The sequence below is a fragment of the Lingula anatina genome, chromosome 7 (assembly GCF_051362555.1).
Source record: "Lingula anatina isolate TDL-2025a chromosome 7, LinAna3.0, whole genome shotgun sequence".
NCBI lineage: Eukaryota > Metazoa > Brachiopoda > Lingulata > Lingulida > Lingulidae > Lingula > Lingula anatina.
In genome coordinates, this window is record NC_141773.1 from 17,531,330 (window position 1) to 17,549,996 (window position 18,667).

General features: G+C 35.1%; 2 protein-coding genes across 3 annotated transcripts; one reads left to right on the forward strand and one right to left on the reverse strand.

Annotated features, from left to right (window-relative positions):
• Positions 1-39: 39 nt before the first annotated feature.
• On the reverse strand, positions 40-11,783 carry LOC106160036 (adhesion G protein-coupled receptor G6). Of its 2 annotated transcripts, none has more exons than XM_013536530.3 (21): positions 11,611-11,783; positions 11,072-11,105; positions 10,420-10,622; positions 9,978-10,114; positions 8,931-9,097; positions 8,377-8,461; positions 7,613-7,796; positions 7,227-7,353; positions 6,905-7,049; positions 6,429-6,538; positions 5,954-6,182; positions 5,315-5,492; positions 4,830-4,988; positions 4,317-4,487; positions 3,891-4,043; positions 3,442-3,569; positions 2,982-3,099; positions 2,530-2,674; positions 2,144-2,225; positions 1,143-1,552; positions 40-828 (listed from the first exon to the last, which is right to left on the reverse strand). In XM_013536530.3, exons 1-21 carry the CDS (start codon positions 11,626-11,628, stop codon positions 764-766), a joined length of 3,048 nt encoding a protein of 1,015 aa, XP_013391984.2. In that variant the 5' UTR covers positions 11,629-11,783; the 3' UTR covers positions 40-763. The 2 variants fall into 2 exon arrangements, with proteins under 2 accessions (XP_013391984.2, XP_086872567.1); XM_087016441.1 differs by lacking the exon at positions 11,611-11,783 and adding an exon at positions 11,444-11,567.
• Positions 11,784-12,162: 379 nt separating this feature from the next.
• LOC106160043 (uncharacterized) lies at positions 12,163-18,112 on the forward strand. Its single transcript, XM_013536550.3, has 9 exons — positions 12,163-12,365; positions 12,936-12,969; positions 13,938-14,185; positions 14,628-14,773; positions 15,386-15,561; positions 16,051-16,135; positions 16,385-16,589; positions 17,159-17,300; positions 17,818-18,112. Exons 1-9 carry the CDS (start codon positions 12,285-12,287, stop codon positions 18,087-18,089), a joined length of 1,389 nt encoding a protein of 462 aa, XP_013392004.2. The 5' UTR covers positions 12,163-12,284; the 3' UTR covers positions 18,090-18,112.
• Positions 18,113-18,667: the final 555 nt, after the last annotated feature.

Sequence of the window (18,667 nt, forward strand, 5' to 3'; positions counted from 1 at the left end):
TTAATGTTTTACGTCGTCAAATATCGATAGATAAAATAATTGGTGAATGGCAATATTTGCAGATTCCTTTATTGTAATTTCTTTTTGACATCGTAATCAAAATAATATACTGTAATAATATACATGAGCGTCCTCAACATAAAGATTTAAACTCGTACAAAAAGAAGCCTCGTAGTCTAGCAATCTGTTGACATCATGTAGGCCTATAACAGGGCCGTAGCCTCCGGGGGGGGGGGGGGGGCAAGGGGGGCAGCTGCCCCCCCTGGGATTTGAGGTGAAAAAAAAATAATCGCAATTTCTGACTTCTGAGTGAGCAATAAATAACAGTTAAAATGCACCAGAATGCAGTATTATACATACAGTTTTTAAAATTTTTCCACACCGTGGGACACCCCCTCCCACAACCTCCCCACTCAGGGGGCTTTGCCCCCTCGTGTCCGCTTACTGCCCCCCCTGGCATTTTGCTCAGGCTACGGCCCTGTATAAATATCCCTGTTAAGGCTTGACAAAAACCTCATATAAAAAGAAAAGTAGCCTGTTCTTAATCGGAGTGTTTACATATAGAACATCATTTTGATTTATTCTATTTCACATTTTAATGAAAAAATCGCTCTGACACAATTTTGGAGATTAATTTTGTGTCAGATTATCGATGCATTTTATTTGCAATGCGATCGCTCTGAATTCTGTACTAGTAGCTTAATGAAAACCTCATAAGCAGTTGCAGCCTGTTGACGTCCCTCTTCTACATATAGCACCGGAGCTATATCTTTTCTGTTGAAATATATCCCATTGTCGTCTTTTTAGTCTTCTCATGGGTTCTAAGAGCTAGATTGAAGTAAGAAAAGTAAAACAATATTGTGTCCTTTAATATGTCCCTTGATGTGTATTATAGGTACAATAACTGAATTTGAAGGTATGTTTCTTAATGAGGATACATATACAAATATCCTTCATATTTTTAGAGACCAAATTGAAACATTTCTATAGCAATATCTCTATGGTATTTGACCCCAGAACTTGGTTCAACTTGTGAAACTATAGGCCTACGGGGTTCCTTTGACAATGAGATTCTTTCCCTTACTAACCACTTCACTTCAATATACTGATGAACCAACACTGATTTTCGGCCTCTTACTCACCTCTGGCAGAAGAAGACCCTGATGCCCCTTTGTTTTCTGCACCTGCAAAACAACTTGGTAGCCACTGGCACCATGCCGCACGTGCAGCTGACTTCATGAAGCAGTGGAAAATGAACAAAAAGAGGCCCTGAAGGGAGTTAAAGATTGCAAACAGGTAATGGAACACCATAAACTTGGCACTGACGGTGAGGAAAGCGAAGCCCCAAGTGAGCCCCAGAAGCACGACCATGCTGCAGGTGCCCTTGACCTGTGACGCCACTGATGACGTCTTGACACTGGTAATTTTCCTTTGCTTGGCATGACGGCGGATTTGACGAAAGACCAAAATGAAGCTGACGAAATTGAGAACAATCGTCAGTCCAATAGGTGCTATAACTGTGATGTACATGGGGACGGGAGTCAACCAGCAACTGAAAATTCAAAATATAAATTACTTCGATATTATATATACCGGTATCAATTGTTATAGACTCTAAATGAAAAAATTCTATGATCTCAAGTGGGTCTGTTTTACTTTTAAAAAAACTTTGGTTAAAGGACCCAGTGTAAGGATTTACCCCGAAAAATTCCATGGGGGTAAACAGTACTTTTTACTCTGAATAACCAACCTTTGATCCTCGTTTCCTGACACCTGTCATTTCTCTATAACAAGCACTAACAGTAAATTAAACAAATATTGCCACATCACATCTGTACAAGACTGGGTTCCCACAGATTTGGATCGATCCATCTGGATCGACCTAACTCCCTGAGGGTTCACACTAAATTGCTGTCAGCTTCTGGGAGCTGAGCATGCACAAAAGTTAATTACCCCCTTACAGCTTTTAGTAGTCGGGGCAGGCACTTAAGCTGGTTAAGCTGACAGCAATCTAGTGAGACTCCCCGGGGGATATATTGATCTAAATATCTGTGGGAATGGTCTCTTAGTCTTGTTTATACACATAATATAATAATAATAATAATAATAATAATAATAATAATTTAAGAAAAATAACTCTTACAACGTTGCATCATATCCAGTATAGTAGCCATAGTGGTCCACATTAATAGCAGTTGTCAGCACTACTACAAAGAGAGGAAAACCTGGAATGAAATAAACTTATTTCATCACATCTTTTAATCGATACATGTACAAAGCTCAATTCCCAGTCTTACACAAGATTATTGTAATGTGATCACCACCTGAAGACCTCAATGTGTTTACTGCTCAATCTACCCAAAGCTGATTAAATATACATGTATGGTTTATTAGCAAAATCAGAAAAAAATATAATATTCAAAGTCCCCAACCCCCCAACACAAATTAACACAAAAAAGTGCTTAAAAATATGATGCATGACCGAAATAAGGGGAGTTTATAAATTTCTGAGAATAATACCATACTCACCCCAACCAAAACCAGCAAATTTCAGTATCATTTTCCTGAAGTACACATCAAAGACCTTGACCAGGGCCAAGTACATGTAGAAGGCTTCGACCAGCATCCAGCTCATAGTGGACAGTAGGAAGTAGTGGAGGAAGGCAGCTACTAGCTGTATAGATATATGAATAGGAAATACTACAGTAACTACCACTTCTACTACTACTACTATTACTACGGCTGCTGCTGCTGCTACCACCAGTACTACTTTGACTACTTCTAGCAGTATAGATAATATGAATAAAAATACCATAGACATATGGTATAGATATATAAATAGGAACTATGACCATTTATTAATAAACCTCAATGTTCAAGGCTTTAAACATCAGAACTAAGGAATGTAAGCTCGGCAGATGATTTAAAAAAAGCACTAAAAACTTATTTTTTAAATAAGTGTTATGATTAACCATTTTCACCTTGCACACAATGACACTGCTGAGGTCCTGGGTGCCTGACACAAACATTAAGTTTAGACCAAGCAATGCTACACAAAGGTTTATCAAAATCTTGGCTGGTATGTCCTTCAGAAGCTTTCTGTTAATAAATAAATACATAAATAAAAATTATTGACTAAAGAGATGTTGAGGGGACTGAAAAGGAAACAACACAGCCCAATCCCTCCCCCCATTTCAAAACCTGGTTACACTCTTCTGTCCACTAAAATGATGGACCCGTTTATTAATAATAAAGAAATAGCTTTCAATAACGAAGACCCATAGATATTTAACTTTTGTGGACTACACTTCATAATTCTCCAAAATTTGAAATACACATAGAGTTTTGGTCTGTAAGTTTGGATCTACTTTTGATCTAAAATTATCCTGTCTAACCACTCCCTGGTGAACTGAAGCCTTTGTGTGAGCCACCTAGACTTACCTGAATACCACATGTGTTACAATTGTCAGTAACAGTGCTACAGAGCTGATAGCACATCCTACATAAGTTATAATACTCAAAATCTCTCTGTTAATCTTATCAATCTTCACAGCACTGCTGTAGACATCCTGAAGATTTAAGATGCGTTCAAATGAAGTTCACAAGAATGCAAAAATGCCCTGTGTGAAATCACACACACATATTATGCACCTTTCTTTGAATTTTGCTATATAAAACTTTATTTGTCACTGTTTGTTAGACTTCAAATTAAAAACCAAAAGATAAATATAATTATCACACTTATATATAGAATTTTAAATTGACAGTGGATATGACTACAACATTTCATGTCAAAGTGGACGAGTTAATTTGGACGTTTGTTTAATTTGTTATACATAAGCAGTTATCCTGTAACCTCCCCCACCCAGAATGTTAGTGGCTGCACTTACCACTAACAAGGCAAAGTTAGTGAGATGGTTACAATGGCACTCTGTGCTGTTACCCAGAATATCCAGGGCCACTTTACATCCATAGTTTGACCAACCACCTAAACCACCACGGCTGTCAAAGTCCCAGTACACACACTGAGAGTTATTTATCACCTGGGAAAGATGTAAAATAAGGGGTATATACTGTATATAAAAACAGGAAATATTTACTTTTTAAACAACACTGTTGCTTATCATCTAGTACATTACCTATTATGGTAAAGATGCAGGAACATTTTGTAGTTTATATTTGCCTCTCTTTCTCTCTCACTGTATGTATAAGTTAGTTCCACCTTAAATTTGATCAATTAATTTTCAACTTTACATTTTCTGTCACAGTAATGATAGTTTTTTTCTATACTATGCATTATAACAATAATTTTCTACCTGATGCTCATTCAGATGGCGGAAGTACAATCTAATTGGCTCCTTCAAATTCTGGACTTTTTTCCCCACCAGACTTCCTGAGATAATGCGTCCATTGAGGGCCACATAGGATGATGAAGAGGAGCTGTAATCTTCCTTCTGCTCTGAACTGTTACCGTGAGCAGCTAGAACCTGGTAAAACATTTGGTAACCGTATGAATATTTTTTGGGTTTTAGAGTAAACTGTAAGAGCCTTAAAGGCACCAAACATAGTTAGACTCTAAGAACTCAAAAATATCTATAATTGTACAATAAAACTTGACCTATGGTCTTCTTACTAAATAGCCTTATAGTTTTTGTATAAATGCACTCCAACAGTTTTTATTCTTTATATGCAGTGGCACTGATATTCAGGGTTTGAGAAGAGAAAGGTGCTAAAAAGTATTTTGTACATTAGGATCAGGTACTGGTATATGTAGCTATAATCTTTATCAATATTCAAATCATTCAATCATTCCAGATATTAACATTTACCTCAAAAAAAGTCTCTCTGTTATACACAACAAAGTGAACTCTTTGAGAGGCTGTGGCCATTTTGGAGACATTTTCCCTGACAAACAGTGATCTGGGTATACGAATGGCCACATCAACATTGGAATGAAAAGGTACCTCAGCATTTTTCAAAATCTTGACCTAAAACATATAACATGAAGTATGTAGTAACAATTGATTTGAGCTGAGATTACTATATAAGGCAAAATTATACCATGCAGAGTTATTGAGATACACATAGAATTAAAGATTCTGAATACTTTTGAACTAGTTGAAAAATATCAAGTTATGTATTAATATATACAGATTGACTAATTTGTTAGTGAGTAAATGAGGAAACAGATGAGTTCATAAATAGATGAATATAAACAAATATGATAACATTAAACAAGCATTAAACAAATAAACACAAACACAAATTAGAAAAAAAGCAATATTTTGGACTTTAATAATAAGTAACAAGTCACCTCTAAGCCACCGTTTTCCATTATTGTTTTATCCAGGCTGTCAAGACCAATACCATCAAAGTCTGCATCATCAACAACAACATCAGCCACTGACAGTGCTAAGTTGGGAGTCACCAGGGTCAAATTATTACCATCAATTTTCATGTTTGCTGCAAACTCTTCAACTATTTCTAAAATTCTGAGAAAAGTTTCCATAAATCCAAAACTGGGACTTAATTCTGCCTCATTGTCTTTGTAGTGAGCCATCTGCTGTTAAAATGCCAAATTTCCTTGTAGGACATCATTTAACCTTTACTATTTATAAACTGTGATTACTTAAATATGTGCGTGTGTGTGTGTGTGTGTGTGTGTGTGTGTGTGTGTAAGTATACTCTTGAGTCTCAAACTAGTTGACAACTGACCAACATTTTCATGTATACAAAAGTGCAGACACTAGAATCAAAGTTAAATCCCATTAAGCTTTTTGTCTAATATTTATTTTAGACATAAAAATACATGTATTAATACAATTGTATCTTAGAACTTGAATGCTCACCTAATGGACTGCCATATATACTGCACACACAGTGCCTGAAAAACCTCTCTCACTTACGTTTGTGCAAGTTTAGATGTACAAACACAAACAGGTGACATACACACCTTGTTACTCCCAGTGTTCTTTCCTCAGACTCCAATAAGGCCCCGGGGTCAACATCCATAAGATGACCCACAGTTTGGACGACCTCTCTAGCCACAATGGGGTCATCTGAGGTCAAGGTCACTACTTGAGCCAGCACATCTGTAGTAAGGTCAACATCAATGCTGTCAAATAGTTCACCTTCACCTGATGTCACCTCTGACAGAGTGACAGCAACTTCTCTTGCATTTTCTGAAATGGTGACCAAGATGTTACTCACAATTAAGGTTTTATGATGCTCACGCCTACCAGTACATACAGGTGTATTGCTAATCTCAATGGTTTTGGCTAGAATAATATACTGTATATGTATGTCTACGAATATACACACACACACATATAATTTTAACTTTCTGCAATCATTACACTAAAAAAGCTTACATTTCAATTAAAATAAGCTCCAGCAGATTCTAGAGTCACAAACTGTGAAAAACTTACCTAAGGTGATGCCTTCTGTTTGAAGGCCATGTAGGGTTAAAGTCAACTTTGTAACACAATTACTCAGCTCTGGTTCCTGCCAGAACACAGTGTTTTCCTCAGATATGACACTTATAAAAACAAAAATATATATATATATAATATACTTTCTTTTTATTGTTAAATACAACTAAAAAAACTAATATATGTGTAGACCTAAGCTAAAATCTGTATTGCAATGTTTGATTTTTTATGGAAAGTGTGACAAATTTTTAGAATATAAAATGAATGCCACATTCTAAATTATTTTAGAAAAATATGAGGTGAATCTGAAAATCTTTAATACAACACTACCCTAATAGTATTTGGTGTTTGCAGATGCCACTTTTGGCTCACTTTCTAATGCCTGAATTAACTCATATAATTTTGATAAGTGTAAAAAAATTGACAGATATTTATCTATATAGCATGTGGTTTGAAAATAAATATTTTTGTACCATGTCCTTGTGGCATTTGCATTTTCATCAATATGAAATTGGCAAGGTAGATGAACCACCACACTTTTTATGGTGCTGTTGACTTGGGTCAATGGCCATTGGTATCTGCCTTTGACACCAGAGGTCACCTCTGATGCACACTCTCCTGGAATAAAAAAAAATCTTCAATAAATTAACACTGAACATTTAAAGGAGTGTATATATTACATTACATTACATTACATTGTTAACACAGTGACTGTGGTTTGTCTAGTGGACATAAATATATATTACAGGTCTAGGCTGAACCTGATGTGAACTGCGCCAGTTCTCTTATTCTCACCTGTGGAAATTTGTGATGGATTAATGACATATATGGTCAAATTTACAGAGGTTGTGGGGCCATCATATTCCTCAGATTCAGGGGCCTCTCTGCGCTGTCTTTTTTCTATGCAGTGACCTGGGTATACCTAAATTTTAAAAAATAAAAATTAATAAAAAAGTGATTGATTTCATTGTGATTATTATTGTACACAACAGCTACAAAAGGGAAATTAAAGGACCTTTATACAGGGATAAGGACTGTTTCCAAATTAATACGTCCATCTTCCAAGGGAATGTGGACTACAGCACAGGTCTAAAGTAATGAACATGATAATAAGATTATCTTCGCACTTTTACTTTCATAAAACACAAAAACATATTATTGTATTTTTCCACTATACTTACTGAGAAGTCACAATATTGATCAAAGGCTTCCGAGCAGAATGTGACAGTGCAGAGGAAATATACAGAAGTGGCGCCCCCTCTCAGAGCAAAGACATTAAATACAGGTGACATGGCAAACGTGCCATTTCTATTTGACACAAAACCCTGTCCACTTGGCCATATTTCAGGTATGTCAGTGCCACAGCTGGAATATATTCATGAACATATTTTAAATAAGAAAAATGATAACTGCCTATACTTTGGACCCATTATACATAATGTATGTATAGTGGTTCTATGTGCATACAATTAAATTTCGGTATTACTGATTTCTAATTGTACATCCAAAAGACCTCATTTTGTTCTCTTGCAATATCTAAATCCAACTGAATTCCTGTCTAGTCTTTTATTATAATATAGGAAATGGCTTATTATTTATTATTGAAACATTCAAACAATTTCTTGTATATCCTGAGCTTTACATGCAGCACTTAAGCTAAAATATGACACTGATTTTGTTGTTGCAAACAAGTGATTTATCTTACATTTTAATGTAAGTGCAATTAAACTGCAAACTGTCCAATAAAATAGAAGTGGGCAGGATATGTATACAACTCAGGGAGGGTTGGGGCTGTTCAACTGAAGTCCCCCTCCCCCTCCCCTCCCAACACACAGACAAAGCAACACTGTTGAAAACGTATCAGTTGGGAATGGTACAAACATGTAATTTGAACAGTTAATGTTAAAATGAGGTGTTACCATCTAAATGCTTTCAATGAGCTTACTAATCTGAGAGTATGGCTAGCCTGGGACTGATCTCCACTCTTGAAATCTGGACAATACATGATTTAATACGCATCCCAGTAAATCCTGAAATTATAGACAAATCAATATTAATTAACAGTATTTTTATTTATATTTAAAATATAAATCCTCAGCAAAATGACCTTACGTTTTTCTGAGGGAAAATTATTTCATGAACATTATAATATCATTACATCATAACAATCAGTTTTACATAAAGGTGTTTTTAGCCCTATTTTGACTAACAGTGCCCAATGCCAAATGCCAGTGAAAGCGAAAGTGCAAGTAAGCTTGTCCAGTAAAAATCTGTATAACATTCTGTTCCTGGCCACTAGTTCTGCTGAAAGTTTCTAATGTGACAGATTCTGCTGTTCCAAAGGACCTAAATATATAGAATTTAAAATTTTGGGCAAAGACTCAGACATATCTCTTGCATTACTTTACAAAGAGAGAGAGAGAGAGAGGTGGAGAGGAAAAAAAGAGAGAGGGGAAGAGAGGAGGGAGAGGAATGTGTGTGCTCATACAGGTTCCTTACCCCCAAAACCTTTCTTTCCTATCCTCACTCGTAAATGCACAGGTGTTCCAAGCTCTAAAATATTTGGGAGAGCTTTTGCATCTGGCAAAGTTTCTCTGTTTTTGGTCCCTGCTATTGTGTCCATTACGACCTCTGGCTTAAGATCAATAGGGTGGCCTGTTGATAGGCTAAAATATACTTTCTTCATTAAGTTGTCTGTAAATTAGTAAGACTGATGGTACCAAACATGACAATTCTTTTTTTTCTTATTTTTTATTATTTTTATTGCTAAACCACATAATTAGCAAAAGCATCTGAGCACGTATTGATACAATTGCCTAAAGTAACTTAGATCGAAACATTTTATAAAGGGTTTCCTCAGCTAAATAATAATTTGCAAAAAGCTTTTAGACTGAAACAGTAGTGCTAGTTTAATGTTAGATACTGGCAATCGATTGTCCAACCTCAGCAGTCTCTGGTTTGCCAAATGATTTGTGAAACAAATAATTGCCCAAACTTATTTTTTTTTGTAGATTAAAAAGCCACTCCATGGGATTTCCCTACCCAAATGAAATTTCAGAGGTTCTCTTCACGTATCTGGGCATACTTTGTTTGGTTATGATCTTCTCAGCCATTTCCAGCATGCAACATGCTATTATACATGGTGAAGGGTTGCAATACAAAACACCCCACCATTTTTTTGTGTGAAAACGAGACAGTGCGTGTGATATTAGAGATGATGTTAATTTGACTGTCAGTCATTAAAAATGAAACAAAACATGGAATCTAAGTATAAGGGTGGGTCAAGCAACAATTTGTGAGTAGTAAAAATTGCTCTTCACTCTAGGAAAATTCTGTTTGGTGGGAAAATGTGGGTCAAGCAACAATTTGTGAGTAGTAAAAATTGCTCTTCACTCTAGGAAAATTCTGTTTGGTGGGAAAATGTCCTGGTGGGGCACTTTAAGCTTAGTATCTCGGTCTAAACAGAAACTACAGTGTAAATTACCTCAGTTGACAAAATGTCAACCCATAGCACTGTTGAATGTGCTGCGGTTTCAAATGACTTACTTCCATGGCTGAAGTCCTACATCCAGAGTTGTATTAGTGGCATATTCTTGATATCCACAGTCTATGGTGAAAACTGTGTCTTCTGCTTTACGGATGTATGGATGATGTACAGCAAAAACAACAATAGGCCCACTCTCCTGTAAAAACAATAGTTTACATAACTATTAATAAGTTTGTAAAGATTCATTTTTTGTGAAGAAAATGTATACGTAACTTGATAAATACTCTGTAAAAATTTTACAGGGTCCAATACACATGTATGATTTTTTCCTGTTTTGTTTCAGAGGAATTAATTACCAAAATACCTTACTGATCTTTAGAGTGTCTTTCTCCTAATTTAAAAAATTCATACTCAAATTTTGACCAGACAAGATATAAAGTGATTCTTTTTAGTTTTTTACAAGAACAAATCACAATGTAAATGCAGAAACACAAAGCTTACAGAAATACCACATGGATTTCTCGAGGTCACTTCCACCATAAGTTCCAAGTATCCATCTTGGTTTGCACTGTCATCATAGCAACTTCTAGTGTTTTCGGCATCTTTTATATAAATTTTGCTCCATGAAGCAGTTAGGTAATTTGAATGTCTTGAACGAATATAGAATATCCTCCTGTTTGCATCCAGGATACACTGGTAATCCGCTAAAATGATTGATTCTTAATCATTGGTTATCACAAACAAATTTCAAATGCAGGGGTGGACAGAAGCTGTTTTCTGGGTCTTACGGAAGGCAGTCAGAATTTTTTAAGTTTACATTGATGGGCAACTATTTTTTTCTGTCAGAAGACAGTCAAATGGAGGTTGGATCAACAAAGATAAGTTGGAAGACTATTAGAAAATACCTCTGGATCTCCTAAAGTACCAGTTACTTCAAACATTTCATTATAATTTCAAAATTTAATCTCAAAAATCAAACTTTCATCTTGAAACCAACACAATGCTCTGGACTGTCAGATCATCTTGATTAAGAAAAATGGAGAAAATAATTTTTTTTTTTGTCAAATATTTTGAGCATAATAATCAAATGCAAAAAAAGACTAACAGTTGGGAAAAGCCAGTTAAAAATAAAACAATTAGAAAACAACATTACCTGTTTCAGCAACAGCCGCACCAATGAATAAAAGCTGATAAACAGAAACAATATTTATCTTTATAAAACCACTACATTTCTGTGCTGAATGATATTGATATATGACACATTAACTTCATAGTAATCTAAAACACAGTTCATTTGGACAGCAAACATCGTGCCTTATACTAATCTCACATTTTGAAAAGGAAAAGTACATCTGCATTAAGATTTACCATAAGGTAAAGGGTGTAATATCTGGCAGATTATGACCGCACTAATAGTAATATAAAGACCCCAAGACATAAATGTAAACGTTTTAATTTACATTTGATTTATACATGCATCGATCCAGCCATTCAAAATATTGTATAAGTATGATAGTATTAGTACCAAGGCCGAAAACTGTGACAAAGTCCCTCTTGGCTTTAATTTTACCGTCACGGTCTTAGTGTGATAATTGTCCTAGTGCGGTCTGTTTGTCCGGTAGTCCTCTTTGGTAGATCCCAAATTATGAACGTTTGCTTTCAATCAGCTGATTACAAAAAGCAACAACTTACCACCAGCAGCGGTGCCATCACCACTTCCTGGCTTCAAATCTGCCGCTGAACTCCTTCCGATCGAGTTTCCGCTCTCACCACGTGACACGGATAGAGGGTGGTGATTGGAGTTTCGAGACGCGAGAACTATCTCGCTTATTACTCTGACCACAGGGGTCGCAACTACAGTAGTCTGGTACCAGTAATTGATAGGGCAATTAACGTGCAGTACAACTAGTTTCGTTTGAAACATCAACAATATAGCTACAATATAGTTACACAATTACAAAAGAAGTTGAAAAAATGAAAAAATCATAGATCGCGGTTGAGACCGTCTGCACTTTTTCATTTTTGCTTATTTATTTATCGTTTTGCTTTAAATTATTTATATCTTGCTCTTTCTTCATCTTCCCTCCATCTGCAAACAACGAAATGTACGACACACAGCTAACAGAAATGTGGTCACATGAATTAATTTTTGAAATTTAAAAATAATATCATCGATCATGACAACACCTCCCAAGCTTTTTCTCCCCCCCCCCCCCCCCAAGTTCTGTACCGCTCGACTTAACGGAGTCACGTGATGACAGCCTCCCCACAATCCCACTGTATATGATTTGGCGTCAGATACGAAGATAGTCAAGCTGGTCGGTCTTGACAATATTTAACCCATAGCTCTTCAGTTGTGGTCGTTTATGACCCTACTCAGAAACGAGTTTAAAAAAGTGCGCACCATGTCAACCGTCTTTATTGCAAAGGCTATAATTTTGCTGGGGGTAAGTGTAAAGCGATAGTGGACTGCGTCAAAAATATGACTCTCGTTTGGTTGTGCACTGTAGGTTTTCTGTGCGCACCGAGTCTACTTTAACTCGTAATAATTCTACTCGTCAATATTTCCTCGACCTGTCCCTGCACTTAAGTTCATTATTTGAATTTGTACCATTTTTAATTAACAGGCACAAGTCCTGTTATTGGGGTTTAAAAGAACCTCAGAGGTTCCCTCTGATTCAAAATTCTATTGCATTTCTCAAGATTGGTCAACAAAGGTGGTCAAAAGGTCCACTTTTAAGAATAACTCTCTTTAAATAAACTGGCTTCAGGCATCAGTAACTTAAATGCTTGTGTAATACTGGTAACAGTACCAGTAATTCTTAGTGGATAATGTTTAATTTCTACTGCCATGCCATCCTGGCACATCAGGAGAAAATACTGACATTTTAAGATGCATGTAGCAGTAATATACCCGTTGTTATACACTGAAGAAATAAATACTTACATGTGTTTAATTTTGTTCGTTTTGCTGGATAAAAATTCTGTTTCTTATGCTATATCTCAATGTTTTTCAGAGCATTGCTGTATCAGCATCCCAGAACCTAACAGGTGCAGTATGTTTGTTTTTTTCACAGTCAACTTTATGAACCCTAAGTTTAATTAAATTAATTTCCCTGAATGTCAACATTTTATACTTTATCACAAGGTAAACCATATCCCCAATTGTTGACAAAATTACTATCTACAGTATACTTGCTTTGGGGCCTGAATTTCCCCTTTTTTACTCATTAGATTGGTAAGGTTATGGTGAATTTCACCCTTAATGGCAAACAAAAATTTAGAACTCAAAAACACAGGGAATTGTTAAATGCCATTTAACTCATTTGAACCAAGTTTTTTGCTTCATACATAGAAATTTGAGAGGAATGTGTAACATTAAACAAATTATATACAAATACAAGTAGGCTTGATAATAGCCACATGGTAAAAAATTATAGTGAATTTTAATTCAAACCTCTGGACCCTGTTTTACCCAAGAACTCAAAACACAAGTTGTTCATAACTTCAACATATATTCATTCAAATGGATTTCTACCAGTAATGATTAAAGGGATAATAACTGTTTGCATGAGTTCTGTATGTCACAATAAAAACATTGTGAACAACTCATAGAAATATAATATATTCTGTTTTACCACAAAAACAGCAGTTATAGCTATTATTCTGATACCTGAGCTTGTCTTTAGACCACGTGACCTCCAAAGATGGCTATACTCTGTTATAATCTCTTAAGAGATTATAACAAAAAAAAAAAAAAAACTTTTTAGAAAAAAAAACAGGGACTAACTTTGAATGTAAAACTGGATTCATTAACCATTGGTAAGTATGGGAAAATTGTTGTTTACTCCAGGGAAATTCATTTTTTGGCCAAAACGAAGAGTTATTATCCCTTTAATGATGTGTCAAGGTGAGGTAAGAAGTGGAAAATTTAACTTTCATTTTGTGACCCCAGCACTTGTTGGATGAATGTCTGCACATGCACTGTTAGTCCTGCCTTAATATTTTCAAATTTTCAGCATCATACATGTGTTACCAAGAAGATGGCTCCAAGTTTTTTTATTTGCGTGTTAGTAATGAGCGCCATGATCAGTGGAGCAAAGTGTATGTCGATGGTGCTGAACAAAGTCCTGGTTGCCATGCCAACACCAGCTTTCCTGAAAATCAGACAGTTGATGGTGGATCAGGAATACAAGTAGAACATTCATCATCCTCTTTCCTAGAGCTGAGAATTAACATTACTTCACAGAATAACTGTAATCTGACAGTAGGTTTTGTCTTTTGTTATTCTGATTTAACGGATCTCGGATGTTTTCGTCTTTTTTTCATTAAAATGTCATAGAGGTAAAGGGGCCAAATAATTTGTCAGTGTGAAAAATATGAGTGGTAAAATAAAGATAATCTTTTGCCTTGAATTCTTATGTGAAATTTGTACCCTATCACCTTTCATACCATTACTATTATTGTAATGTAAATCCAGATTCTGCAAAAAATCCTAGTTTTAATGTACCTGCATTTTACAAAAAAAAATTTTAATGAACTATGGTCAGTGGTTTTAAGAAGTCCAAAACATGTTTAACCAATTATAAGAGAACTATTTGGTCGACAATCCTCATACAGTAGGGAGATTGTAAAATTGTTCTTCCATTTTAATATATTTTTGTTTCATTAATTAAAAATTATATCATATTTCTATATTACTTATTTAGGAGGAATCTAATATCATTGTTTATGCCAGAAAAGACCAACAGATCAACACAGAGAGGGACTATGTTTTCTTCATAAGTAGTTCTGACTGTACATATGAGGAGTATCTTTCTGAAGTTTCTGTGGAGGTCCAGAGTATTCCAGCATTGTAAGTAAACAGGGCACCTCAGCATTCCTGCTTGTAGTATGTTGTATAGCACATGGCATTTGTTTTTGTACTTTTAAAATATCTTCCTTATGAAATAAGAGAAAAAGCCGTGTACATATTTCATGTTCTCGTGGTTCTGGCACTATGAACATATTCATGAAGTTCAACATTTCCCATGGTGCATTCAATATATAGTTCCATGGTACCATCAAAACTAGACAACGTGAACACAATATTTTTATGGTTCGAAAAATATTACCTTGGTACATTCAATATAATTCGAGTGAGGTGCACTCAATATATCAAAATACTTGGCGATTACATCTTTTTTCAAATTAAAAAATAATATACCTGTTTATATATGTATAATGGACATAATTCAAAAACTTATAAACAGTTTATTACTTATTATATTAAGTATTTTGTTTTTATATATTCATGAACATGCAGATTCTAATCTTATAATTTATTGTATTTTTATTTGTTCATGTTCCCTTTATCAATTTATTTCATTTATTGATTGATTTATTCCGACACTAACTTAGTTAGTCTCAATAATAATAATAATAATAATAATAATAATAATAAAAATAATAATAATATCTGTATCAGTGCCATAAAAGGAAGGGCAGTGCAGCATGACTTTCAGCCCAGAATGCAGATAGTGCCAGGGAACATAACGGCAAGTGATGTACTTAATTCAGTGGAGTGGGGGAATATCAGCACCCCTGGTCCTCTCCATATTGGGACACCTGTCTGTCTCTTGATACAAGGAAGTCAGATGGGAGGTTTGATATTTTTCTGTCCTTTTGATATGTAAAACATCAGAGGAAAGGAAATGTTTGATATCTTGATTTAAGTTTGTTTTGTAATCTTTTCAGGAATAATTATTAAGACCCTATTAAGCCTCTACCAGGGTCTCAGATTGATTTTTCACCAGATACTGAAAGAATAAGTGGCTAACTCATGACACGCTCCTCTCCACGGGCTAAAGAAAAATGCACATATTATTTTTCCGTTGTTCTGGTAGAGGGAAGCCATCATTCAACATTCATATCCATTTCTCAATATCTTCATTATATGGCTGATATCAATGACCATGCAGTAGAGGACACACAAAAACATTTGGGTGCCATCATTCTATAGACCCCTTTTTGTCCCTGTTGATCAGTTTTATATATTCATTCCAACTGATTACATTTGATAATATGAAGATGGCTGTAGGGTGTTTGATCTATAATAAAGAATTCATTATTCTCTGTATAAATTTGCCAAAGGATTCCAAGCACTGAGGGTTCGTTCCTGCATTGTACAACCAAGCAACAATGACTCTTCTCTACAAATTTCTATGCTGTCAGATTAGTAAGTAGAGTACACAAATATGATGTTTTTATCCAGACTTGAAATAAGACTTAATAAATGACCTGTAGTAATGTTGATTAAAAAATTTTGAAAAGTCAGTTGGCTCTATGTCAGAAGGTACAATTTTGAGTAACAAAAAATGATAAATCTCCAATTTAAAGTAAGACAAGTGAGAAATTTTAATTGATTACTGCACATTTTATAGCATGCCTTTATTTTTTAAAAATCAATTTCTGTAAAATATTACAGTTGTGGAACTGGCAGAGGAAAACCATCGCCAGAGAAATGGTCAGAGTTCAGTGGTTTTATTGGAGCCGCGGCCTCTCCTGGGGAGTTTTCTGCAGTGTCACCACCTTTCCAGCTGTTTTCATTCAGAGGTGGCAATACCAGTGTGTATTTTATGTGTACAGTGACATTCTGCCAGTCTGCCACCAACAACCGCTGTTTTCATATGGTAATTATAATTGTTTATTAGCCCTTAATCGCATATATGAATTTTTTTCTCCTCAATTTTCATATTTTTATTGTAGATAACCTGTGCTGATTTAAACTGTTACATTTATTTATTTTTCTTTTAAACTGGATTTAAGGTATGTGTTTTGTACCAGAGTAAGGAATTTGATGCAATTTTGTAATCATTTATTAAAAAATTCTCCACCTGTTTATTGTGACATTAAATTTCATATGTGTTGACCACAATTGTGATCAACTTGTCTGCACCCAGAGTTTCATATTGTCAGTACTATGTGACTTTGGGTGAGAACTATTGACCATAAATTTGTTGTAACATATATACTCTGGGAAGAGAAAGGTCATTGTCAGTACTTAGCCACTCTGAGTGAGACCTATAGAGACCATTAACTTATTCTACATATAGCATGTACTCTGTGCAGAGTAAGGTCATTGCCAGAACTCTGTAACATAGGGTTATAATACCAGTAGGTATTATGTCAAAACAAACAATTTTACATGTGAATCATAATCATAATAGGAATCATATAATAGGATTTTTCTTTCAACTAGGGAGTAACTAATGGCAGCTACAGTCAGTGCAGTTTCAGAGAACCACACAGAAGACAGCAGCGGTCAAGTAGATTCCAGGCCACTGACCAGTCCATGGCCGTGGGGATGACCGTGCAGATCACCAGTGATGCCTCTGAATCAGGTGACAGAATGTTCTTCTTAGCTTTGTTCCTCAAAATGATTCAATAAAAAATCTGACCAGGGATACTTAAAGTGATAATAACTCTTCGTTTCGGCCAAAAAATGAATTTTCCTGGAGTAAACAACAATTTTCCCATACTTACCAAGGGTTAATGAATCCATTTTTACATTCAAAGTTAGTCCCTGGTTTTTTTCTAAAAAGTTTGGTTTTTTGTTAAAATCTCTTAAGAGATTTTAACAAAGTATAGCCATCAGTGGAGGTCACGTGGGCTAAAGACAAGCTCAGATATCAGAATAATAGCTATAACTGCCGTTTTTGTGGTAAAACAGAATATATTATATTTCTATGAGTTATTCACAATGTTTTTATTGTGAAATATAGATCTCATACGAAGAGTTATTATCCCTTTAATTTGACATAATTTGAAACACCTAAAAAGTGTAGATAATAGTTTGTTTTCCTTAAATATTTTATACAAGGGTGATATTAATGTGTTATTGTTTCCTTTCAACCATAGGTAAAACAGCAGCTGTCCTGGAACAGGGAAATGTCAGCAGCCAAAAGAAGTTTCTAGATATCATGATTTCTCTGTCATTCATAGGTACAGCCCTCCTGATTGCTGTAGTAATTTTATGCTGCATGCTTGCTTTTCAAAAGAAACGGCAAACCCATGCAAGAAAAGCAAATCTTGTTATTGGAGCATGGAAGGAGTTGTATTTGCTGCACAGGTATTGGAGAAGTGATGATTCCATACCTGAAAGGCATATCACTTGGGCAAAGAATACTTAAAACCAGGCTTGTTCTTGCATCTCTGGGTCCACTTTGCACTTTGTTATATCTACATTGTACCACCTTCCTATTATAATTTCCAAATAATTAAAAAAATTTCAGGTTTTTGTTCAGCTTCAAAAAAACCAGGCTTCCAAATGGTGAATGTTGCTTTTCAGAAAAAGGTTACATTTCAGTTGGTGAAATGGATTTTTTTATCATTGCCCGTTGTGTCACTATCATAATTAAAAATTATGCTTTTTCTAGAGACAAAACAGTTTTATATCTATCAGTTTTTCTACCGGTCATGAGATCGAAGACCTGTTCAGGAAGAGATGAAATGCTTAGAGGCTTAGTCCCTTTAGAAATTTACTTCCTTATCAAAAGTAATGAAGTTTAGATGTTGTTGTTATGTTTAAACACCCTTGACTTGTGAAAATGCATATTTTTGTTGAGTTTAAGATTTGTTAATACAGATATTCCTTTACTCAGGAATTTATTTTTTCATGTTTTGGGAGATTTGTATGGCTAACCCATATTTGAAAGTTTTCATAGTTTAGGTTCATCTTAATCCCATCTTTTATAATCGAGTTTTCTAT

Bases quoted from the DNA above. Each gene is read 5' to 3' on its own strand.
- LOC106160036 (XM_013536530.3), bottom strand. The intron at 7,797-8,376 runs GTAAGCTCATTG...AATATATTCCAG, and splicing joins CTAGCCATACTCTCAGATTA to CTGTGGCACTGACATACCTG. The intron at 3,100-3,441 runs GTAAGTCTAGGT...ATTTATTAACAG, and splicing joins GTAACACATGTGGTATTCAG to AAAGCTTCTGAAGGACATAC.
- LOC106160043 (XM_013536550.3), top strand. From the start codon at position 12,285: ATGACCCTACTCAGAAACGAGTTTAAAAAAGTGCGCACCATGTCAACC. The intron at 15,562-16,050 runs GTTTGATATTTT...AATTTGCCAAAG, and splicing joins ACAAGGAAGTCAGATGGGAG to GATTCCAAGCACTGAGGGTT. The intron at 16,590-17,158 runs GTAATTATAATT...TCTTTCAACTAG, and splicing joins ACAACCGCTGTTTTCATATG to GGAGTAACTAATGGCAGCTA.